Consider the following 25,875-nt stretch of genomic DNA (forward strand, 5'->3'; position numbering starts at 1 on the left):
GCCAGTTATTAGCGAATAAAGAGATGGTATTTATTTACCTGTCTTTATGGAGAGTTGTGCTTAATTTTGAAGGTAAGTATCATAGCGAGGTGGTTTTTCAGCTGATCAAAAGTCTACAGAAATCGAATACTGTGCTAAACAATACAAACGTATATGTTTTACAAAATGATTCAATTAAAAAGGTTTTTTTATTGTGTATTTATGTGCTTTTTTAAGAAAGGAATGGGAGATTAGTAATTGAACTATGAAAGAATTGTACCATATTAATAAAAATATGTTAATTCATATTTAGGAAGAATCTCTATTCGGTTGGTGTCTTATTAGAAATATTGATCAAGGAAGACAGATAATTCGATATACATTTCCTAATCACACTTTATCGCCTCATTCAAGTGTTAAAGTAAGTGTAATATTGTATGAATAAGTCGATAACTATGAGAATGATTGAGTGAAATTCATTTTGTATTGTTTGTTTGAGTCTTGGAATATACAGCTACTGTAAGGGAAGTCCTACTCACTACCTTTTCGTGGCATTACTATTACTCGTAATAATGAAAGGCGGATGTCCGGCGCTTTAACCGGGTTGGTGGAGATGCAAAACTCTGATTCGTAAGCAATGGTGAACATGGGCCATAGAATCTTGATAGAACAAATGGCGTATGAACCAATTGTTGGCGACCGGCTACCATGGGATCGCATCTCCTAACGTTTTTCTACTGTCTTGTGTATCAGACCATTAGGTCAGAGGCTTCGGGAGTGGCTCCCTAAGATTTATTGGTTTTGCTTAAATTTTTAAGATGTTACATAATCAATGTTGGGAATCTCTGGGCATTGTAGTATTTTCAAAATTAAATTCACGAATCAATCTAAACTAGACCAACATTGAAAATCTGGAACCATAAATCCCCAAAATTATTAATAATAATCATGTGCTCACTACTGATTAGCTTAAAGATGGATTTCCTGGAGTTTTAATGAGAAACTGTGACTAGCGGTGTTTAATCTGTGTCAGGTATGAGACAGTTATCCACCTCAGACAATGGATGGAGGGTTGTGCAAGATCATGGATTGATTGATGTTAGATATTAACACCATTGGATGAAAGCTCAGTGATCTAGGAGGTCAAGCGTTCGCGCGTGAGACCGGAAGTTCAGGGTCCAAGTCTTACATGCGGGATGGTGCGTTAACGCTGCTTCTTTTGTAATAACATAATTAATAGTATGATATAGTGTCTTTTTTATTATTTAAGCTTTGAACATAAGTTAATCCTTTTGAAAATAAAAAAATATTTCAGATATGGGCAGGTAAACCAAGTACACGTAATTCCAATACAAATGATATTGAAGCACCATATTCAACTTGGGGTACTGGTTCATACATTCAGACAAGTCTTTATAATCCAGATGGTTTAGTAAGTCTTTATAGTAGTTGCGTCACTTTCTTTATAGATTATTTTGAAAACAAGAAACATTTAAATTTTCTGATGGTGGTATTTCGTAGCATTAAGATGATCACTAATAGATGTTGAGTTGGATGCCGGCTCAGTGGTCCAGTAGGTTAAGCGTTCGCACGAGAGAGTGAAGGCCCTCGGTCCGAATTTCGCGAGCGGGATCTTGGATACACTGCTGAGGAGTCCCACAATAGGACGAGACAGCCGTCCAGTGCTTCCATGTTTCCAACGGCCGTCTAACATTAGTCAGTTCATTATCTCAATCAAAGAGATGTTGAAATGTTTAGTTGATTTTTACAGGAGTTCAAATTTACATGAAATGGATTATTCTGTCTAACTTAATCGGTAATCTATTTATTATACAAACGTCTCCAGGAACAGATGAGTTTTACTTTCATAAGGTTGAATGATTTGACTTCTTAGTAGGAATACAAATTCTTATTTCAAATTCCATCTTATTTAACGATCACTAGGTGGAAATATTTTATCATCTTCATAGAGATTCTTGTGTTTTTAAGCGATATGGAACCTTAATAGAATGTCATCATAAAACATCGTGGGCAACAATGCCAGAATGTTTGGGATGCGTTTCTTCCCCTCTAAATGCAAGCTGATGCTTCAGGACTGGCCTGCGTCAACACCTGAATTAAGGATAGGGAGTGAAGTAGTTGAACTCGTCGACAATTTCACTTATCTTTGAAGTCCGATCAGTCCTAATGAGTTAGCGTCTGACGAAATCACTACACGGATTCACAAAGTTTATTTGGCTTTTGCCAACTTATGTCATCTTTGGCAAAGGCAAGATATCCGTCTATCAATAAAATGACAAGTATACTGAGCACAAGTTCGTTCTGTCCTACTTTAAGAGTAGGAGATACTTGTAAATTACTAGTAGTGATTACATCTGCTGCGATCACCGGGTATGTAATAGTGAGGTTAGACTCAGAGTATTAGGGAATGATGGTAAATCAGTTGATGAGGTTATGAATCTTCATCAACTGAGATGGTTGGGCCACGTGTTATGTATGCTTGAACACCGTTTACTACGACGCTCAATAATAACTGGTGTTAGAGACAGCTGAAAAAATGTTAGGGGCGGCCAAGCCAAAAGTCACTGAATCTAGTCTTACCCATGTTGGTAGATGCAGACTACTTGCTTGGGGTCCACGTGACTATTGTAACCAATCGTTGGAGACTCTGAGTAACATGACTCGGAATCGATCGCAATGGCATCAGTGTATGCAATCGTTGTCTTCCCTTAAACCATGAGATTAAAATTACTTTCTATGAACTAATTCTTTCTTCCTGTACTATATCCTTATATGCAATATTTCTTACATATATTAACACCGTTGAACTAACTACTTATATGAATTTGGTGTTCATTTTGTTGTGTTAATGAGTGAAGTATGGCAACTTGGACCGACGTATATATGTGTCTAGTCCTACGTTATCTCTGACTGACTGACTGACACCACATATAATTCCACCATCCTAGAATGTTTACACCGATAAGTCAAGAATAAATTTTTTATGAAACCATCTTCAACTTCTTAAAATTAAACTTTAATTATAATTAAAATATAAGGCACTTGTTTCATCCTATCCGTTACTTATCTCTGTGCTAATGTAGTATAGCAACTCAAATTGATGTACGTAAGTACGTATGAAGTTCTACATTGTTACTGACTAACTGATCTGTTGTTACTTATCAGCTAGATTGACTTATCATATTTAATTGTTTATATTGACATTAATAGTTGAATTCAATATCTATTACTTTCAATCACAACATATTATCTCTAACAAAATAGAAAAAAAAAACAAACCAAAACAATAAAAAGAACTATATTCATCTCTTAACTTTATAGGAAAAAGCAACACATATACAAAAATTACAATGAAATCAATTGGTCTATCTAAGGGTATCATGAAGAATAACATCGTGACAAAACATCATAAAGTACTGTTCTCGTTTGTTGTTGTTGTTAGTGTTCTTGTTAATTGTACTGCACATATCATATATTCCTTTTTTACTATTTAGTGTAATACAGTTTTTTGTTTGTTTTTTTCATTTTTTTATTTATAAAAAATCTTAATTTGTTTATTTAAAATTTTTTTATGATTATTATTGTTGTTGCTGTTGTTGGGTGGGTGGGTGTTTGATGGTAGGTGGAGTAGTTGAAAAATGATTTTAAATTAATCAGTAGTTTGTAAGTAGTTTAGATTTGTTTGTTTTTCTCTTCTCTTTAAGAAACAATGTAACCCCTACATATTTGAATTTTGTTTTTTTTTAATTATTTACAGTTTTTAGACTGAATTAACATTTTTTTTTAAAAAAAGGGCAAATCATTTTCTATTATGAGTTGGAGTTTGTGCACATATTGTACAGTTTGTTTTTTTAATATTATTTTTCACTTTAATATACACTGCCATATATTAGTTTTTTCTGGTTAGCGTTTTTTTTAGCGAGTTAGTTTTCTACGGGATAGGGTCGCTAACCTCATGCCCAACCCTCCTCCTTTGTCCGGGCTCGGGATCGGCAGTAGCCCCCTGGGGGGGGACTCCGGGCGGAGTTATTAATATTGATAGTAGTTAATGAGATAGGCATAGTACTTACTAACTGGTAAGAAGTAAGGTTGATTGAATAATCTTAAATTATACACTGTAAATGTGATCTGTGCTACTTATATAACGTTAGTCAGGATTAGAATGTCTGGTAGTGGAAGGTTAAGAAGAACGAGGAGAAAAGAATGGGAATAGAAAGGAATTGGTATGAAAATGCAGGAACAATGAAGTCTAAGGCAATTGATTGATATTTTGTAAATGAAGTATTTATTGTATGGTGATAAGTCTTGCGAATTGAACGCTATATTCGTTTCCTAAGCTATTCTGTAACCCCCAAGCTAGAACTATACAGCGACTTGAACACAAGAGAGAAGACGCATAAAACACGTGCGAGAGGCCTAGAGTCCTGATTAGTCTCTTCCCTGTCTAGCCCAGCCAGTTAAGTCCAGAACACCAATCTCAGCCTCTGCAATATGAATCATATCTCAAACATACTGAGTTTATATACCAATCAAACAGACCACAACGTACCAACAAAATATGAAACAACATTTGTACAAGAATTAGCCAGATGTGGCTGTGAATGAGGGAGGTAGTAATTAGTCTACTGGGTATAACTCAAGATTGGTAAAAAGTATAATAATAATTTATGGGTCAAAATAAAGCTTATAATAAGAGGAATATGAATATGCATTGTTTAGTTACTTAATAATTATACGATAAAAATATACTCATAGTATTGGTCCATAAATGGATCTCAAGAATTACCATTCATTATTCTTATCGGGATATAACATATGGTTCTCAGACTTTACAAAGACGTGCTGTGATTTTGTGTTCTATTATGTTCGATTGTGGTATTACTTGCTTAAACTTGTTACTCCTCATGAACGAGCATAGGCCACTGACTATTATTCTCCATCAAACTCTATCTTAGGAGATCCTTATCACTTGATTCCAGTTACTATTCAACTTTTTAATGTCTATTTCCAATTCCCGACGTAGTATGTTTTTTGATCTTCCATTTTTCCGTTTCTCTTCAGGATTCCAAATTATTGCTTGACTCGTGATGTAATTTGATGATTTACTCAATCTGTGTCCTATCCACTTTCAATGTCTGTTTCTAAATTCCTTCTCATCTGAAAGTTGGTTTGTTCTCTTCCACAATAGACTGTTGCGAAAACATTTCGTTACTCAGCTTTCATGTTACTGAATTGATCTAGGTACAAATCCTTAGCAAAATATTTTTATTTTAGATGTAACTATTACCAAGAACAATGTAAATGCTAGAGAACTAATGATAATATTTAACCAAGAAACAGGAGATAATTTATTTATCTTAATACTTGAAATTAACAAACTTAATATTTACCATGAGTCAGCCATCTGCAACACAGAACCAGGCACATATATGCATCGGTTCAAGTTGCCACACCTCATTAACACAACAAGATGAACATCAAATTCATAGAAGTGGTTACTTCAATGGTGGTAATATATAAAAGTAAGATTGCATTTAAGGATATATTACAGGAAGAAAGAATTAGTTCGTAGAAAGATATAAAGTAAATTTAACCTGACGGTCTAAGGGAAGACAAAAAGTGAATACACCAACGTCATTGTGATTCATTCTGAACCATGTCACCCAGAGTCTCCAACCAGTGGTTATGATAGTCACGCGGACCCTAGCCAAGTAGTCTACATCTATCATTAGGACCAAGAATAGAAGTTAGTGACTTTGTGGACTGATACCATGTTTTGGTTTGGCCGCCCCTAACTATATTTACGATAAATCAAAGACGTTCACAACATTAAATTTAATACTATATTCAAGTAACGAGAGACTAATTTTTACTCACATATACACAATATGCTTCATAGGGAACATAGCTGGTATGACTAGCCTTATTTATTTAACCAGTGATCGTTTATATTGTTATCCTAAATAGTTCTTAATGTTCACCCTATTGTCTGTATTTTGGTTCAATGAACTAAACGAATCGGTTGCAAATCTCTTAAATATCATGACTACATTGTTCTAATCCTTAAAATTTCATCTAAGAAATGTTATATTTAGAGCTTAGATTCTTAATATACTGCGAATAACGCGAGCACTCGAACACTAGAACCTTCCAAGTCGCGAATAAGAAGACAAAAGAAGACTGGAGAAAGTGCTTGTTGGGCAAGAATCAAATTGTACAGAAAATCATGGGTATTTATAGATATTAGCATTTGTTAAATCAATATTATTATTCAACTAATTCGCAAAGAGGTGTGTTATGCTACTGGCCAATAGTAGCATGCCATGTTGATATTCTGAAAAGCTCCATTACGTTCTGATGGGATGGAACTCTCCGGCTCCTCTAGGGTCTGTGGAGGCTCCATCGTAGTTCTTGGAAGCCGTCCCAACAAGAAACAGATCATTTTCAACCAATATAAACTCATTTATAAAAAGATAAATCCCATCACGTTCAACAGTGATAGAATATTGATAATCAATTTATTATTCACATATCGATTAGAAATACACATGTTTTCAATACTGAACGCTTAATTTATACTTGTTAAGATTATTTTTAAGTGGTTAGTTCGACAGTTACTTTGGAACAAGTTATTAGGATTAGAAGTTGGATACCGGTCTAAAACTCTAGGCATATAATATCCGGTTGTTGTAGTGTGTTTATTCAGAAACGAGTTCAAGATTAGAACCTTCTAGTCAATGGAAAAAAATGGTTTAAGTCACTTTTCTGGTTTGTGTGCCTTTGAACCCTGACTACATCACATATAATACAACTCTTGACATTAAAGTGATGTATGATGAAATCAACGTAGACTGATCGAAAATGAAAACCTAAAACATATGAAGTAACCGTTCTGTTCTAGTTAAGTGTTCTTTTAAGTACTGCATATCACACACATAACAGTAAATCTTGAAGCCTGGTGAAAAGAAATACATTGTTTAATCACAAGATTGGAATCCAGTGGTTAGAATTTCTAGACATTAGTACTATGTTTTGGACCGTAACCCTCATGGAAATTACGACTCATAATGCAAATAAATTTGGAACAATGATGAAACTGATGCTTTGAGTTTCTTATTTTTCAGCTTAAGTCGATATTGAGATTTTAACCAAATATTTATTGCTTAAGGTGTTACCAAGGTACCTTGACTAGAAGTCCTAGTTTCTGACGTCAAGCGTTAGCAGTCCTGGTCCATCTGAATGCATAAAGATGGGCTTGAGGTCTCCTCAAGATGGCCACATGTTTTAAAGTCACTTTTCAGACATTGGGGAGAGTCTGTATACACTAAGATTACTTTACAACAGAAGTAATGAAATCTATCGCAGTTTGGTAGTCTTAAGAAGTCTCCTGATTTTTCAAGGCTTATCATCAGTCTTCAATCAAAGCACTTTAGAAATATAACTACGTAGTGTTATATCACGATGAGAATAATAAATGGTAACTGTTGGAATCTATTTCTGGACTAATACTATATATATTCTTATTGTATAATTGTTGAGCAACTTAACTATTCATATTCGTGTTCCTCTTATTATAAGTTTTATTTTGACCTATGAACTATTATTAGACCATTTACTATTCTTGTGTTAAGCCCAGTCTATTAATTACAGTCCCTCATATTCACAGACACTTTTGTCTGAAAACACATGATTCATATCACAGAGGCTGAGATTGAAGTGCTGGACTCTAACAGGTATGGCTAGGCAGGGAGAAGGACCGATAAGGACTGTAGACTGCTCGTACGGGTTTACGGGTCATTGGTCCAGTCAATAATTGACTGTTCTTTAATTGGCGGTATCATTACGCCATACATTGATAGCGGCACAAACTCACAAGTTATAGTATGTAGCATCATCAATATGAATTTATTCATATTAAACGTTTCGTCCTGCATATTCTTCATATCGATAAATAATTTCATAGAAAAATTCACCATTCACTTGGTATTGTTTACTTGAATCTACTCATTAATGTTTAGGAATGCAATCGATCAGTCTCTTACTGGCATATATGTATACTGTGCGTATTGCCTTAATTCACAAGCATTATAAGGAAAGATTAGCAGTGAAGTCCAGGACGCGCGTTTTATCCTATTTGAGACTTGTCAGCTGCATATATCTACATCTCAGAGTTGATGTTCACTCTGGAACTCGAACCCAGTACCGTTCACTTCAAACGCCATCGCGTTATCCACTTACCTACTGAGCCCCAAATAGGACGAAACATGCATCCTGGATTCCACTGTTAGTCACCATTCATCTTTGCCTACAAAATCTTTATCGGTAGATTTACTGAAGATTTATAATGATGAAGTTGTATGAAAACTTTTGTTGTCCGCACATCGATATACAGATATTATGCGTTAAATTGGTTATTTACTTTAGCATTCCAAGCTCACCTATTATTCACTGAACCATCATTAAAATGGTTTGTTTGCGAGTTCATTATAGAAAGAGGCAGAGTGAAATAAAAACAGACTGATTCACATGTTCTGGGAAATCTATACATTAAAATATGAGCACTTGATAAGTTTAAGATCAATTTTACTCTATTCGTTTAAAAACATAAACATTGGTACAAGGAAGCAGCAAATAGATATGTGTTATATAAATCATTCAAGTGAGGGCTGGGATACTGCTAGGATGCTCAAACAGAAGCAGCAGCTCTTCTGAAGGTGTCACACATCGAGCCTTCGACCTGAAGGTCTAATACACAAAGCACTGGAGTAGCGTTAGGAAATGCAGTACCATGGTAGCCGGTCACAAACTATAGGCCCATACGCCTTTGGTTCCATCAGTATCTTGGAGCCCATGTGCACCAAATGGTTCGAATCAGGATTTTCTAACTCTCCTAGGTGGGCCCTCAGTGTCTCCCGATCCCATTAAAGCGCTGGATATTCGCCTTTCATCTTCTCAATTTCTTAAACACCCCCGCCGAGAGAAAGCAATGAGTAAGACTAATTAGAATAGTGAATGGTGTCCACTTGCACACAAACACTAATACACTTTGTAAAGTTTAGTTTTGTGATATTTTGTCAGATTCTCTCTCTGTGTCTATTATCATGTTAGCGACCAGCTTCCTTGATGATAATTTAATGAATTTGTACTTAGTAAGTTTTCATTGTACGTCCGTGATACACATTCAATTAAACTTGGAAGCACTGGACGACCGTTTCGTCCTAGTATGGGACTCCTTAGCAGTGCGCATCCACGATCTCGCACCCCGCGGGATTCGAACCCAGGACCTAACAGTCTCGCGCCAAGCGCTTAACCAACTAGACCACTGAGCCGGAATGCAATAGTGTTAATGTCTAACTTAAACCAATCCACGAAGTTGCGTTATCACATACAATTGTCTTCAGTGAGCTGATATCTCACAACAGACCTGGTTGAACTCCACTGGTAATGGCTTTTCACTAAAACTCCAGGAGTATCTGTTGAAGAGAGTCACTAATGAGCAGATGATTATTATCAGAAGGGGTTTGTGGAGATTTTAGAATATGAGCCTTTGTGTGTGAGTTCAAGCTGTTACATGTTCATTATATGTGTGCAAAGTTAGCTATTAAATCAGAGATAAACTACCAGGGTGTTTGTAATCATTAAGGTGAACACCAACGCCACTTCATAAACCGATTATTAATATATATATATATATATATATATATATATATATATATATATATATACCCAATAAATTATCTTAAATGTAACGAAGTTATTGGTTGAGGAGGAGAGTCATCTCTCTGTCTCAAAATGCTCTCATATGGCCACGAGTATACAGCCGCTCTCCGAGAAGTCCTACTCACTGCCTTTTCGTGGCATCATTGTTGTTTACGAAATTGAAAACACGAAAAGAGAATGTCAGGCGCTTTAATCAGATTAGTGGGTATGGAGGATCCATCTAAAGCAGTTGGACAATCCTAATTCTAAACCAATAGTGAACATGCGTTCCAGTATTCTGAAGGATCAAATCACATATGAACCAATTATTGATGATCGGTTACCATGAGACTACATCTCCTAAAGTTGCTCCGCTGCCTTATGGATTAGACCTTCAAGGTTGAAGGCTCCGCGTGTATCCCCCCCTCTAAGAAAACCATCTGCTTCCTTTTGGGCATCCGGACAGTTCTCTTTGTACCAATATTTATGTGATTCAATCATTAAGTTTCCAAGTTTAAAAAATCGTATATTTTTTTAGAATAACATTTTAATTATTTTATCAAATAATTTTTTTAAAAAAAAAGATAAACAAAATTAATCCTACTAATCAATAAATATCAGAAAAATATTTTTAAATAGAAACAAAACTTGGCAACAAGAAAAAAATTATTTTTTATTTTTTAAAGAAGTTCCCCCCTCTCTTTCTCTCTCTCTTAAAACTATTTAAATATTGTTAATGAAAAACATGATTATAGAAAAACTGAAAAATCTGTTGTTGTTGTTGTTGTTGTTGTTTTTTTACAATAATTTGTTTATCTAAATGAAAATAAAAAAAAATTTAATGTTACATAATCAATAATCAATAAAATAGGGGTTCATAGTACATACACACAGAGATAGAGACACAGACACAATGAATCCAATCCCTTTTCACAGATAGTACAATAGAGATAAGAAAAGAAATATATATATATCGAATCATCATAATGATATATGTTAATATACATATTGGGATATAATCGATTGAAATTTGACTAATATTTATGATGATTACATAAGTTGTTAAAATGAATGGAGGCAATATGGAAGGTATATATATATATATATATATATATATATATATATATATATATATATATATATACATAACAGATCATTTTCTCAATACATTAAATAATGTAGTCTATATGTATAAAAAAAAAAGAATAAAATAGATAAATGATTAATATCAGATGGGTTTTGTGCATACATTATAGTAATTTCAATGGTTAAGATCATGAATCAGAAATAGTGACCAGTGGAGTTCAATCAGGTCTGTTGTGAGATAGTAACTCACTGAAGACAAATGGTGAATGTGTCGCTCAATTTCGTGGATTAGTTGAAATTAGACATTAACACCGTTAAATGCCGGCCAACTCAGTGGTCTAGTGATTAAGTGCTCGCGCGCGAGGTCGATAGATCCTGGGTTCGAATCTTTCAGAGGGCAAGATCGTGGATGCGCACTGCTGAGGAGTCCCACACTAGGACGAAACAGCCATCCAGTGTTTCCAGGTTTTCTATGATGGTCTAGCTTCAACTAACTCATGATCTTAACCATTGAGATAAATGATTAAATGACAGTATGAATTTACTATTAATTATACGCATAAAGTCAGTCAGTCAGTAACAACGTAGAACTTCGTACATATGTACATCAGTTCGAGTTGCCATACCACATTAGCACAGAGATGCAGTTGTCGACTCAAATCCCGCGGTGGTAGAGGTAATAAGAGTATAAGCAGTAATCGGGAAGATTAGGGTTTGGAAATGTTATTTAAAGAGTATAATCCAGTGAAATAAATTTGGAAAGAGGAAAAAAGGGACATGAAGGATTCAGAAGATTAGAATCTGGGAGAACACAAAGAGTGGATGCACCTGCGCCATTGCAAACGATTTTGAGCCATGTCATTCAGGGTCTCTAACCATCGGTTGCTATCATCTCGCGGTCCCCAACCAGGTAGTCTACACCTACCAACATGACTCAGTCCACTTGTCAGTGACTTCATGGACTTGTGCCATGTTTTGGTTTGGCCGCCCCTAGCTTTCTTCCAACCTACTCCTATACCACTGAACATAGCACGTCGAGGCAGTCGGTCGTTGGGCATACGTAACACGTGTCCCAACCATCTCAACTGATGAAGTTTCACTACTTCATCAATTGATTTGCCATCCTTACCTAGTACCCGTTTCCTAACAACTGCATTACTTACTCGATGGTCCCACGATATACGAGCAATATTTCGAAGACACCTATGATCAAATACTAGTAACCTACGAATATCCTCTACTCTTACCGGCCATGTTTCACTGCCATAAAGTAGGACGGAACGAACTGCTGCGCAGTAAACCCGTCCTTTGGTTGATAGACGGATATCTCGCCTACGCCATAAATGACGCAAGTTAGCAAAAGCTAGTCGAGCCTTCTGTATCCGTGCTGAGATTTCGTCACACACTAAACCACAAGGGCTGATGAGACTTCCAAGATAAGTGAAGCGGTCGACACACTCAACTACCTCACTCCCTATCACTAGTTCGGGTGTCGATGTAACCCAATCCTGAAGCAACATTTTGCATTTCGAGGGAGAGAATCGCATCCCGAACATCCTTGCATTGTTGCTTAGAGTGGTCAGAAGACTCTGCATTTTGTCAGCGTCTTCACCAAATAAAACTATGTCATCTGCATATTCTAAGTCAACAAGTGAACCTCCCGGTAGAAGTTCAACCCCTAGAAATTTAGATGAGGAGAGTGTTATTTCTAAAAGTACGTCGACCACAAAGTCGAACAAGAATGGGGAGAGTGGACAGCCCTGACGAACACCACTTGAGGTAATCAATTCTGATGACAGAATTTATATGATGCTATGTTTGGAAGTGATTATGAGTTTACCTAGTTATGAGAACGGAACAAAGACTTTGTGACCAAAAACCAATAAGTTAGCTATTCTGATGCGTCCTAGCCCCCCCCCCCGGTTAAATAAAGAGAGAAGTTCAAGTTCGAAATGGGGAAATATATTCCGCAAGCAGCCAAAATCACGAGCAATCACAATACTTACTTACGCCTACTACTCCCAATGGAACATAGACTGTCGACCAGCATTTTAAAAACCACTCTGTCCTGGGCCTTCCTTTCTAGTTCTATCCAATTGTTGTTCATTCTTCTCATATCTGTCTCCATTTCTCGACGTAATGTGTTCTTTGGTCTTCCTTTTCTCCTCCTTTGGCCTTGATGATTTCAAGTGAGGGCTTGCGCTGTGACGTAGTTGAGTGCTCTCCACAATGTGTGTCCTATCCAATTACAGCACTTCTTCCTGATTTCTTCCTCCACTGGGATCTGGTTTATTCTCTCACACAGTAGGCTGTTGATGAGTGTCTGGCCAACAGATTCGAAATATTTTGCGTAGACAGTTGTATCTTTTGGATGATGGCTTTCGTAGTTCTCCAAGCATCCGCCTCATATAGCAGAACTATCTTGACATTTGTATTGAAAATTCTGACTTTGGTATTGGTTAACAGACAGTTGTTTTGAGTTTCAGACATCCTTCAGTTGTAGGTATGCTGCTGTTGCTTTGCCGATCGGCGCTCCAGGCGGAGTTGCAATCACAAGAGGCACAAATCAAACGTATATAGACAGCATAAAATTGTCCTTGGGAAGCGTCACAAGATAACATATTGGAAGATACAACAAACTAATAACGTTTAAGATTTTCCCAAGTGAGAAATGAGACATGAAGGTGAAAATGAACGCTTTTTGGCGTGAAAACAATAAATTCAAATTTTTAAAATAAATTTGCAAAAATAAGGTATTTACCAAATGAGTTCTAGGGATCTAGTTAGTCAGTCAGCTACAACGTAGGACCAGGCACATATATACATCGGTCCAAGTTGCCATACCTCATTAACACAACAAGATGGACACCGGATTCATAAAAGTAGTTAATTGAGAGGTGGTAATATATAAAAGAAAGATTGCAATAAGGATATAGTACAGGAAGAAAGAATTCGTTCGTAGAAAGAAAGATATGAAGCGATTTTAATCTCTTAGTTTAAGGGAAGACAGAAAGTGTATACATCGACGCCATTATGATCGATTCTGAGTCGAGGGATCTAACATCCCCAAAACATAGAGTATAAAACAACCTTGCAAATAGACGGAACTCTACGATACTATTATTACTACAATTTTCCACTGAGCTAGAGGAAGAACTTAGTTTAATCTTTATCCTCAAAGGTTAGATAAAACTACATCGATGACATAACCAACAATTAGTTGGATAAAATTCAACAAGTAATGTCTGTCGTCTTAGGTTTATTAACAGAAATTCGAAGGTAAAACAATGTGAAAGATTTTTTTGGTTGGGATCATGAGTAAATTGATGTTAGACCACCGTTGGAAACCTGGAAGCACTGGACGGCCGTTTCGTCCTAGTATGGGACTCCTCAGCAGTGCGCATCCACGATCCCGCACCCCGCGGGATTCGAACCCAGGACCTACTGGCTTCGCGCCTGAGCACTTAACCATTAGATTATTCAAATAGATAATCTTTTTTATGAATATCGGATTCAGAGGCGATAATACTGCTGTAAAGATGATGACAAAAAACCCAGATTTTTGAGAACTTATGGGAAAAATCCAACTTTATCGAAGTTCGTATACACTTTTCTAGTCGATAATGGATTTATAAGTATGTTAGGGACAAGCTACCCGACGTTGAGGTACATATGAGCCCCACAGAGTAAGCCCATACAAAATACACCTCCATGCATTATTTATTCAGATGGAGAATGCTAGCCTATCAGTAGCTCAATTCCTGAATGTGTTGTAAATCGTGATCATGTTATGACATCAAAATCCTCATTTAAAGTCAGAAGAACTGGTTCAGACTGCATAAAATCAAAAACTTATAAACTGCAGACATTTAAGTAACCCACTGATTCAAGCCTAAACTCTGTATAGAAAAGTACCATATTTAACCTCTTACTCTACCTGGGTCTTAATCCCATTTCTTATTGGCATTCAGACTACTACGTAACCTCCGTTCAGTATTCTATATTTACTAGTGACCGACCACTATGTACTGAAGAATGTTATGTTTTTCCAGTCCTTAGCGTTCATTGAATTCTATTCATCAAGCTGAAATATAGCCACTAGTTTAAGTGAAAAGACATGGCATCTTGATGTTAAACAGCTTGAATTGGTCGGGAGCAAACTATAGACCTAGGTTGTTCGGTGGCAAAACCCGTGTAAGAACAGGTGATGGAGGCTTGGATTCTACAGAAAGTGTCAGTCTCTCCAAGAATACAGATTCGTCTTGCTAACAACTAGTGGAATGACATGAAACCTAAGTGTTTAGGAGTTCGTACCAACTTCCTCGAACCACTGAATATATTTGATGTTTGCAAACAATTTATGACAGAATACAATTAGGTTTATTTTCTAAGAGACTACTTATATATGTTAAATTAATAGTTTTAGTGAAGAACTTCATTGAAAAGAAAATTTTCCTCATTGAATGGTTTCTATACTTTAATATTAAGTAGGCCTCCAAATGCCCTGGTACAGCCGAGAGTGGGGAGAGTCCGCTCTCCCTCTCCAAATGCTCTCACATGGTCCCTTTGTACCAATATTTATGTGTTCAAATAAATAAAATAAAAATATTAAGTAGCTGAATGATTATTTGTGAAATTTCGAAATTCATCATTCTTTGTTTTGGGTTATTTTAAACTATGGATACATTTGGTATAAACTCTAATATACCGAAAATTAGACAAAGTTGGAAATATGGTGACTTGTAATCGGTTTACCATGAGAACTAAACAACATTCAGTCTTAGTATAATGAAGGTCATAGTTGTGTGCTGCTAAATAATAGTTTCTAACCCGAACAAAACTGTTATCCAATGCTCTTCATGAGTTCTAGTTGTCAGTAAAGAAATCAATCTTCTAATGCATATACAATTGGAGATAGAGGAGTGGGTTGTTTCACACAATTTAATTAGCTATCTTCCAACTAATTAATTTGTGATTTATTATTATTGATTTGGACACATAAATATTGGCACAAAAGGGAACCGAATACATATGCGACACATAAAAGCCATTTGATTTGTGTATGGGCTGTGATACTGACCGGGTGCCCAAACTAAAGCAAATGGTTTTCTTAGGGGGCTACACCTGGAACCTCCGGCCGGAAAGTCTAATCCACAAGGAAATGGATCAACGTCAGGAGATGCAGTCCCATGGTGGCCAGTCACCAACATTAGGTTCATATGCCTTTTGTTCCCCTCAGGATCTTGGAGCCCATGTGCACTATTGGTTTGGAATCAGGGTTTTCTAACTCCCTTAGGTGAACCCTCAGTGTTCACCAATCCAGTTAAAACGTGGGACATTCGCTTTTCGTCCTCTCAATCACATAAACAATAGTAATGTCTCGAGACGGCAGTGAGTGAGACTTCTCTGACAGTGGATGTATACGCGTGGATATATTAAAGCATTTGGAGAGGGAGAGAGAACTCGACCCACTTTCGGCTGTACCATGGGATTTGGGGACACTACTAACCAGGGCAGTTCTCCATGTACAAAGTTAGTTATGTTTCTAAACTATGTAAACAAACCAAGAATAATAACAACGACAGTAATAACAATATTACTTACTTTCTTAACTTGATTATCATTTGAATGAAGCGATAAACAATTTGATTGTTGTTGTTCTTTATTAAAACTATTATGAGAATGATGATTTGTTAATGAATTTAATCGAATTGTTTGTAATTCTTCAGTTAAATTATTTATATGTTTAGCCATTTCATTAATTTGTTTTATTGTATTTGTTTTAATTGATTCTAATTGTTGTTTTAATTGTTCATTATATTGTTTCATTGTTTTTATTTCATATTGTTGTTTTTGATGTAAATGAAGTAGTTGTAATATCCATGGGATAAGAGATTCTAACTTAAAAAAATAATAAGACAAAACAATAACATATTTATGATTCTTATAGATGAATATAGGTGAGTAAATGATCAAAATATATAAGAGAATAGTGTTTAAACAAAGACTAGTGAGTGAAGCTAATATCTGTGTCAGGTAGAGACAGGTATCTCATCATCATCATCATTATTACGCCTGTTACTCCTAATGGAGCATAGGCCGCCGATCACCATTCTCCAACCCACTCTGTCCTGGGCCTTCCCTTCTAGTTCCATCCAATTCTTGTTTATTTTTCTCATGTCTATTTTCATTTCCCAGCGTAATGTGTTCTTTGATCTTCCTCTTTTCCTTTGGCCTTGAGGATTCCAAGTGAGGGCTTGTCTTGTGACGCAGTTGGGTGCTTTCCTCAATGTGTGTCCTATTCACTTCCAGTGCTTCTTCCTGATTTCGTCCTCCACTGGGATCTGGTTTGTTCTTTCCCACAGTAGGCTGTTGCTAATAGTGTCCGGCCAACGGATCCGAAGTATTTTGCGTACGCAACTGTTAATAAACACTTGTATTTTCTGGATGATAGCTTTCGTAGTTCTCCAGGTTTCTGACCCATACAGTAGAACTATCTTGACATTTGTATTGAAAATTCTGACCTTGGTGTTGGTTGAAGAGACAGGTATCTACCTCAGTACAATGGATGATCGTGCAATTTCATGGATTGGTTGAGGTTAGGTATTAATACAGTTAGATACCAACTCAGTGGTCTAGAGGTTAAGTAGTTATGCGCAAGATCGACGGTCCTGGGTTCGAGCTCCGCGTGTACGATCATGGATGCGCATTGCTCAACAGTTCCATACTAGGATGAAATGGTTGTTGATTGCTTCCAAGTGTTCAATGGTGATCTAACATCGATCGATTCATGATCTTAATCAAAAACTGAACAATTTTCACAATCCTATGGTGAGGATTTTACCTATCAATGAATAGAATAGAAAAGTGTGAAATTAGCCTTAAGAATTTGTAGTATAGCTAATGAGGTATGCCTTAGTCAACAACGGTTATATACATTTGAAACATTCAACAATCGGTTAGTAAAGTGGCTTTGGTGTTCACCTTAATTATTACAAATACCCTGGTAGTTTATTATGATTTAATAGCTAGGTTTGGACAGATATGTAATGAAAATGTAACAGCTTGAACTCACACACAACGTTTCATATTACTTATGGTTAACTAATTGAATGTGTATCACGGACGTATAATGAAAACTTATTCAGTACGACTTCATTAAATTATTATCAAGGAAACTAATCGTTAACATGATAATAGACAGAGAGAGAGAGAGTATCCGACAAAATGTCACACAAAATTAGACTTTTACAAGATGTATTAGCGTTTGTGTGCAAGTGGACAACATTCACTATTCTAATTGGTTACTTCTTATTGTTATCATTATTATTGATCATGAAACTAAAGGTCTGCCTTATATTATCAACAATGAACAAGTAGCACTGTTAACAATATATAAACATAGAAATAACTAATTAACATAAATTTTGCATAAAAATGTATCTGTGATAAGTAACAAATGATTGTTTCCTTGTCAGTAAATTCAATTTATTTATTTGAACACATAAATATTGGTACAAAGGGGCACCAAATAAATATGCGACACACAAGTCACTTGATTTGTGTACGAGCTGGGATACTCTTAGGTGCCCGAATAGAAACAGGTGGTTTTCTTAAGGTGAAACACTTTGAGCTTTTGACTTAAAGGTCTAATTTACGAGGCAATGGAGCAACGTCAGGAGGTGTAGTTTCAAGATAGCCGGTAACCAACAATTGGTTCATACGCCATTTGATCCTTCAAGATCCTGGAGCCCATGTGCACCAATGGTTTGGAATAAGGGTTTTCGAACTCCCTTAGATGGATGTTCCATATCCACCAACCTGGTTAAGGCGTCGGATATTCGTTTTTCGCCCTCCCGAATTCGTGAAAAACATCCCCACTTCGGGAAGGCAGTGAGTAGAACTTCCCTGATGGACGTCGTCTTTCTGTGAGCTGGACAAGTCAGTGTTTGTACATGGTGTTTCGGGGGCAATGGGATTTGAACCCACGACAGGGCATGTCTCTGAAATAGACATTTCTGGACCACTAGACGGATCATGAATGACTGCTACTACTTCGATTACATTACCGCTTATCAAGGATTCACTGAAGCTTTCGTCAATACGTTCATACATTCTGCAGTCATTTTCCAACTCTGTATGCAAATTAAAAATTAATTTGTCAACTGTCACATCTCCAAAACATGGATGATTTAGCAGCCGTGTGCGTGAATTGTCTAAAACATTGAACTACCTCTTTTGGAAACGCTGCTGTTGTCACTCAGATAGCAACTGTAATTGATCGGAAGAGATAGCCATTTTCTGAATCAGCACGGTAATGAAAAATACTGTATGGCTAATTAACAATCAATGTCGTTCACGAACACCAGCGAGAATTCTGTATGCTGATTGTCTTGGCTCTTTTTTTCACGCCATCGTCAATTGTTATAAGTTGTCAGTTTAATGTTTACTTGTTATATCTGGTCGTCGCTGATTGTTGTGTCGGAAACTCTTATCACTTATACTCGAAACGAGGGACCTCTGCAATTCACACGACGCGAAAGTAAGAACACAAAGACTGGTATAAGTGAAGATTTATTAACCCCAAAACACGACGACGACCTAGTCGAAATCACACTCATTCATATATTGATTGTACACCCATTTTGATTAATAATTAGGATGAAATCACATAAATAAATGAGTGTGATTTCGACAAGTTCGTCGACATTGTCTGGAATAACATTCCTTTCACTAGTCTTCTGTCTTCTCATTGTGACTTGGAAGGGTTCTAGCGTCCAAGTGCTCAAGTTATACGTGTCGTATCAAGAATATAAGCATCTATAGATATAACAACTGGCGACGGGGAAATTTGACTTCTCTTCCCGTCATATCAATATGCGTGGCCATATGAGCGCGTTTCGAAGGGGAGAGCGGACTCTCCCCACTCTCGATCGTGTACCAGGGCATTTTAGGAAAATCTGGACAATTACAAAAGCATACAATTTTGATAAGTATGTTTTATTATTAATTTTATAAAACAAAAATCATGTAAGACATGAGGGTCAACTTACTTCATCCTGTAACAGATTAGCTTTTGAAGCGAAATGAATTGATTCTTCAATGGCTTTATGTAAACGTTTCATTATTACTTTATGTGGATTAGGAGTTTCATCAGATTTTCCATTACTACTATTAGATAATTGCTCAGGATCGTTTGAATCACTCACCTGACTATTGTGAACAATAGGCTTAGCGTCGTCTTTTGTTTCTGACTGCTTTGATAATAATAATAATAATAATAATAATAATAGTAATAATAAAATTGAACATACGTACAATACACACATAAAATCATTACGTAATTTAAGGTAGGAATGTTGTAAAGGAGAGTTATTACAGAAAACTCGAAAATCGAAAGACAATAGATGTACACAATTATTACATTCCAACTTGTCGTGGTATTTGAATGCAGTAACAGCGAGCCAACCGGAAATATTAGGTGGAACAATAGTTTTTTAGGGTCCTACTATACCAGACAAGTCTGTTAGGAAGTAATATAACTGTGAGCAGCAAATCTAAGGTTCGAGAGTGAAAACCTACTGTCGACTGTACTGGTAAGTAACAGGAGTAAGGTGATTTGCTCAGATAGTCAGCATTTGCAGCGATGCTACCTTACCAAAAGGGACAGAAGAGCTAAACAAGATTAGCCCTGAAATAACCAGGTGATATATTATTCCATGGATTTGTTACTGGCGATTAAATTCTAAAAAGTATGAGTCTAACACATACAAACTTTTCACAGAAAGATCAGTGTGTGATTGATGTTAAGGAGTTATACTATAAGCTCTGTTGTCAGTTAAATAAAACTATACCTGATACGATTTCCTTTTCAGGTTCCTCAACAGAAAGTATTTTTTCACAGTGTGCGCAACTAGGAAATAACACACAACAACATTCGATTTGTGTGAGAGCTGGAACATTGTCCGGGAGCCCAAAAAGAAGCAGATGGTTTTCTTAGGGAGTCACTCCCCAAACCTTTGACCTAAAGGTCTAATCCACAAGGCAGTGGAGCGAAGTTAGGAGATGCAGTCCCATGATAGTCGGTCACTAATAATTGGTTCATTCACCATTTGTTTCCTTAGGATCCCGGAACCCATGTTCACCATTGGTATGGAATGAAGGTTTTCCAACTCCACTGCGTGGATCCTCCATATCCACCGACCCAGTTAAAGCGTCAGACATTCACTTTTCATCCTTTCAATTTCGTAGACAACAATGATTCCGCGAGAAAACAGTGAGTAGGACTTCCCTGATAGTGGCTGTATACGCGTGGTCATGTGAGAGCATTTTGAGAGGGAGAGCTGACCCTCTCCCCACTCTCAGTCGTACCAGGGTATTTGAAGTCAGTCATCATGTTTTCAAAACTGACCAATTGACTGACACTTTTACAAAAGTTTCTGAAGCCAAATCCTTAAATAGAATACAAAGAATAAATGACTAACTATGTTCAAATTAAAAAGTAAATAACAATTTAACTAACTGATTGTTCTTTTAATCGACGTTTACGTTCCAATTGATATTGTAATGAAATTTCACATAATTGACTTTCTAATTGTGTAATACGATTCATAAGAATATGATCTAATTTTTCTTTATTTATAAATGATAAATTTTGATTTGTTTTTATTGAATTGATCCAATTATTTAATAATTCTACAAATTGTTCAATTAATTTCTCTTCTGTATTTACAATGAATGTCCAATCTTGATCATAAGAAGATGAAAGATTAAGGGTAGTAGTAGTAGTAGTACTAGGAGCAGAAGTAGAAGTAGTAGTACTAGGAGTAGTAGAAGTAGCACTAGTAGTACTAGGAGTAGTAGAAGTAGCACTAGTAGTACTAGGAGTAGTAGAAGTAGAAGTAGTAGTACTAGGAGTAGTAGGAGTAGCACTAGTAGTACTAGGAGTAGTAGAAGTAGAAGTAGTAGTACTAGGAGTAGTAGGAGTAGCACTAGTAGTACTAGGAGTAGTAGAAGTAGCACTAGTAGTACTAGGAGCAGAAGTAGAAGTAGTAGTACTAGGAGTAGTAGAAGTAGCACTAGTAGTACTAGGAGTAGTAGAAGTAGAAGTAGTAGTACTAGGAGTAGTAGAAGTAGCACTAGTAGTACTAGGAGTAGTAGGAGTAGCAGTAGTAGTACTAGGAGTAGTAGGAGTAGCACTAGTAGTACTAGGAGTAGTAGAAGTAGCAGTAGTAGTACTAGCAGTAGAAGTAGCAGTAGTGGTACTAGGAGTAATAGAAGTAGTAGTACTAGGAGTAGAAGTTGTAGGGATAGATATTGTTGTATTTGTTATCATTAATGTATCTTCAGATAGAAATGATGATGAAGATGAAGATGGTAATTTTGATGATAACGATGATAATAAAGATTTAGATGGGAGTAAATTTAAACTGGATGATTTATTATAGGTATCCACAATAATATCATGACAAATATCAGTGGGAGATGACAGAATAGAATTTGTTGAATTATCATTAGTTACCATGGGAAATGAATTATGTTTTGTCATATGGATAGGTGTATAAGAAGCATCTGATAGTGTCGTTTGATGCAAATTATTATTTACTTCCTATTCATTTAAAATAATAAGTTGGTATATATGAGTATCAGAAGATAATTATTCAAAATTTTATTATTATTACTATTATTATTATTATTTGAGCACATAGATATTGGTACAAGGAGGCACCAAATATATATGCGCCACACAAATCAAATGGGACTCGTGTGAGGGTCGTGATACTTCCCGGGTGCCCAGACCGAAGCAGGTGGTTTTCTTAGGGGGTCACACCCCGAAACTTTGACCTAAAGGTCTGTTATGTCCCGAAAAGGATAATGAATGGTAACTTTTGGGATCTATTGATGGACCAATACTAAACGTATATTTCTATTGTATGGTTATTAAGTAACTAAACTATGCATATTCATATTCCTCTTATTATAAGCTTTATTTTGACCCATAAACTATTATTATACTTTTTACCAATCTTGAGTTATACCCAGTATATTAATTACTGCCTCCCTCATTCACAGTCACATCTGGCTAATTCTTGTACAAATGTTGTTTCATATTTTATTGGTACGTTGTGGTCTGTTTGATTGGTATATAAACTCAGTATGTTTGAGATATGATTCATATTGCAGAGGCTGAGATTGGCGTTGTGGGCTTAACTGGTTGAACTAGGCGAAAAGCAGGACCAACCAGGACTCTAGGCTTCTCGCACGTGTTTTACGCGTCCTTGGTCCAATCGATAATTCGCTTCTTCTGATTGGCGGCTTCGGGCTATAACAAGGTCTAATCCACAAAACAGTGGAGCAACGTCAGGAGATGCAGTCTCATGGTAACCAGTGACCAATAATTGCTTCATACATCATTTGTTCCGTCATGATCCTGGAGCTTAGAGTTTCATTCAGTCAGTAACAACATAGAACTTCGTACGTATGTACATCAGTTCGAGTTGCCATACCACATTAGCACAGAGATGAAGTTGTCGATTCAAATCCCATAGTGGTAGAGGTAGTAAGAGTATAAGCAGTAATCGGAAACATTAGGGTTTCAAGATGTTATTCAAGGAGTATAATCTACTGAAATAAATTTCGAAAGAGGAAAAAAAGGGACATAAGGAATTCAGATTAGAATTCGGGAGAACACAAAGAGTGGATGCACCTGCACTATTGTAAACGAGCTCAGGGTTCACTCCCCTAAATGGACTATCCGTATCCACCAACTCGGTTAAAGCGTCGGACATTCGCTTTTCGTCCTTTTAATTTCGTAAACAACACCTCCGCCACGAGAAGACAATGAGTAGCACTTCTCTGGTAGTGGTTGTATGCACATGACCACTTGAAAGCATTTCGAGAACAAAAGTTGATTCTTTCCATTCTCGATCGTACTGAGCCATTTGGAAGCTTCACATATTTGAACCAAAAAAAATACTTTTTCTTAACAAAAAAACACCACATATTACTAACCTGAGTAATGATAGATTTCTTTGCCACTTCATTTACATTGACAGTATCGATAAGACTTGAATGATCATTATTCTTGTTAATATTATTTAGTAATAATGATAATTTCGTTGAACTTTCATATGTAAGCCCATTAATGGAAATATTATGATTGTTTAATTTTAATTGTTCAATTTCTTGTTTTAATTTTTCAATATATAAATCTTTTTGTATTAGTTTCTCCTATATATTTTATTAAATTTTAAAAGAAAATAATGAATAATGAATAAGTTGTATGCATATAATAATAATAATAATCCAATGTTAGTTAGCTCGCCACTGCCACTGTCATGGAAGTCCTACTCACTGTCTTCTCTTAGCATTACTGTTGTTTACGAAATTGACAAAACGAAAAGAGAATATCCAACACTTTAACCGGGTTGGTGGATATCAAGGATCCACCTAGGAGAGTTGGAAAACCCTGATTCTAAACCAATGATGCATATGGGCTCCAGTATCTTGAAGGAACAAATAGCGTATGAACTTAATTCCGGTTACCATGGGATTGCATCTCTTGACATTGCTCCACTGCTTTGTGGATTAGACCTTTAGGTCAAAGGCTCGTGGTGTGATCTCCTGAGAAAACCACCTGCTTCGGTTTGGGGCGCCCGGGCAATATTTCAGTCCTCACACAAATCATTCGATTTGTGTGGTGCATATGTATTTGGTACCTTCTTGTACCAATGTTTATGTGTCGAAAGAAATAAATTAAAATATCCAATTAAAACTAGATGACGCTGGACAGCTGTTGTATCTTATTATGGGACTCCTTGACAGCCTGCACCTACCTTACTAAAGCTCGAACCCAGAACCTTCATGTTCATTGGCAGGTGTTTGACAGTAATACATGCTAAGAAGTAACTTCCGAAGTTTTAGTGAGAACTCATGAACAGCATATCAAGTTTGAAGCAGTTACCTACCAGTGGGATTAGGAGTTGCCCAAAATAAGGAATTTATTAAGACTAGACACGTGAACCAGTGAATGCAGAATAAGTGTTCTAAATGCTAAGCGCTCGTCGCGGGACATGGACGTCCTGGGTTTAGTCATTGATCAGATGATGGGTGGGGATTGTCAAGAAGCTTTATATAAGGATGAAAAAGCTGTTTAGTGCTTCCTATTTTCGAACGTTTGTCTGAGATCAATCCATTATCTGAACTCTTGATTGGAACATTTTAATAACTTCGAAGTTATCGAATATTACATAAATGATACAACTAAAGGAAAAAGTTACACACGAATACTTACCTGTAGTTGTTGGTTTAATTCATTTTCATTGTCTTTTAACGTTTTATACTTTGAACGAAGCTACAAAAGTAGACAATTTGATGTAAACAATATGAAAAACAACAAACCTTTTTGAATTCCACACATAATCTTTCATATTTACTTTTTAACTGTTGATAATCGTCCATCATTCATTTTTTACTTTCATTAAACATTAGTGCATAAACAAACATATATATGGGTATATGTATGAATACATAATTATGAAATTTGTACTTGAACACAGGTAATTTGCAAAATAATCTAAATGAAGAGATAAAGTATTATGCTTTTTGTTACTATCGGGAAAATGTTGACATGCCAAAAGTTAGGCACAAATAAATCATTGAAAAAAGTGTAGAAAACAAAACGGAATAAATTCGATGGTTCGTTTATATTATGAGATGCATTAAATTGCTAAATTGTCTGTGAGTTACATTTATTATTTATGTATTTTAACACATAGATATTGGTACAAAGAAGGACCAAATACATATGCGCCACACAAATCTCATTTGATATGTGACGGCTGTGATACTGACCGGGTGCCCAAACTGAAGCAGCTGGTTTTCTTAGGGGGCCACACCCGGAGCCTTCGATCTGAAGGTCTGATCCACAATGCAGTGGATCATCGTAAGGAGATGCAGTCTCGTGGTAGCCGGTGACCAACGATCAGGGTTTTCCAACTCCCCTAAGTGTATACTCCATATCCACTAACTTGGTTAATGCGTCGGACATTCACTTCTCGTCCTCTCAATTTCGTAAACAATACCCCTGTC

General features: G+C 36.3%; 2 protein-coding genes across 5 annotated transcripts in view; one reads left to right on the plus strand and one right to left on the minus strand.

Moving 5' to 3' along the window:
- The window catches only part of IFA-4 (Lamin A C), a 63,356-nt gene extending 58,743 nt beyond the window's left edge, over positions 1-4,613 (plus strand). Inside the window, exons 10-12 of the mRNA XM_051215296.1 lie at positions 293-400; positions 1,295-1,411; positions 3,322-4,613. Coding sequence (XP_051068500.1) covers positions 293-400; positions 1,295-1,411; positions 3,322-3,354 — 258 coding nt within the window. The 3' untranslated portion in view covers positions 3,355-4,613. The remainder of the gene's footprint in view (positions 1-292; positions 401-1,294; positions 1,412-3,321) is intronic.
- Positions 4,614-10,207: 5,594 nt separating this feature from the next.
- Positions 10,208-25,361, minus strand: MS3_00010845 (uncharacterized protein). 4 transcript variants are annotated; one of them, XM_051219251.1, is made up of 7 exons: positions 25,186-25,361; positions 25,079-25,138; positions 23,797-24,015; positions 21,308-22,393; positions 19,839-20,039; positions 16,390-16,686; positions 10,208-10,515 (listed from the first exon to the last, which is right to left on the minus strand). In XM_051219251.1, the coding sequence occupies exons 1-7, from the start codon at positions 25,246-25,248 to the stop codon at positions 10,498-10,500; spliced, it is 1,944 nt and encodes a 647-aa protein (XP_051068501.1). In that variant the 5' UTR covers positions 25,249-25,361; the 3' UTR covers positions 10,208-10,497. The 4 variants fall into 4 exon arrangements, with proteins under 4 accessions (XP_051068501.1, XP_051068502.1, XP_051068503.1 ...); XM_051219252.1 differs by having other exon boundaries at positions 10,229-10,882; XM_051219250.1 differs by having other exon boundaries at positions 10,229-10,515; positions 19,839-20,042.
- Between the last annotated feature and the right edge of the window lie 514 nt (positions 25,362-25,875).

This window comes from Schistosoma haematobium, chromosome 2, assembly GCF_000699445.3.
Source record: "Schistosoma haematobium chromosome 2, whole genome shotgun sequence".
Taxonomy (NCBI): domain Eukaryota; kingdom Metazoa; phylum Platyhelminthes; class Trematoda; order Strigeidida; family Schistosomatidae; genus Schistosoma; species Schistosoma haematobium.

What these genes read in the sequence shown, in the direction of transcription:
- MS3_00010845 (XM_051219253.1), bottom strand. Translation starts at nt 25,248, where the DNA reads ATGATGGACGATTATCAACAGTTAAAAAGTAAATATGAAAGATTATGT. An exon ending in TATGTGTGGAATTCAAAAAG is followed by an intron (nt 25,139 to 25,185) that starts GTTTGTTGTTTT and finishes CTACTTTTGTAG; the next exon opens with CTTCGTTCAAAGTATAAAAC. An exon ending in GTCGATTAAAAGAACAATCA is followed by an intron (nt 20,043 to 21,307) that starts GTTAGTTAAATT and finishes TTATTATCAAAG; the next exon opens with CAGTCAGAAACAAAAGACGA.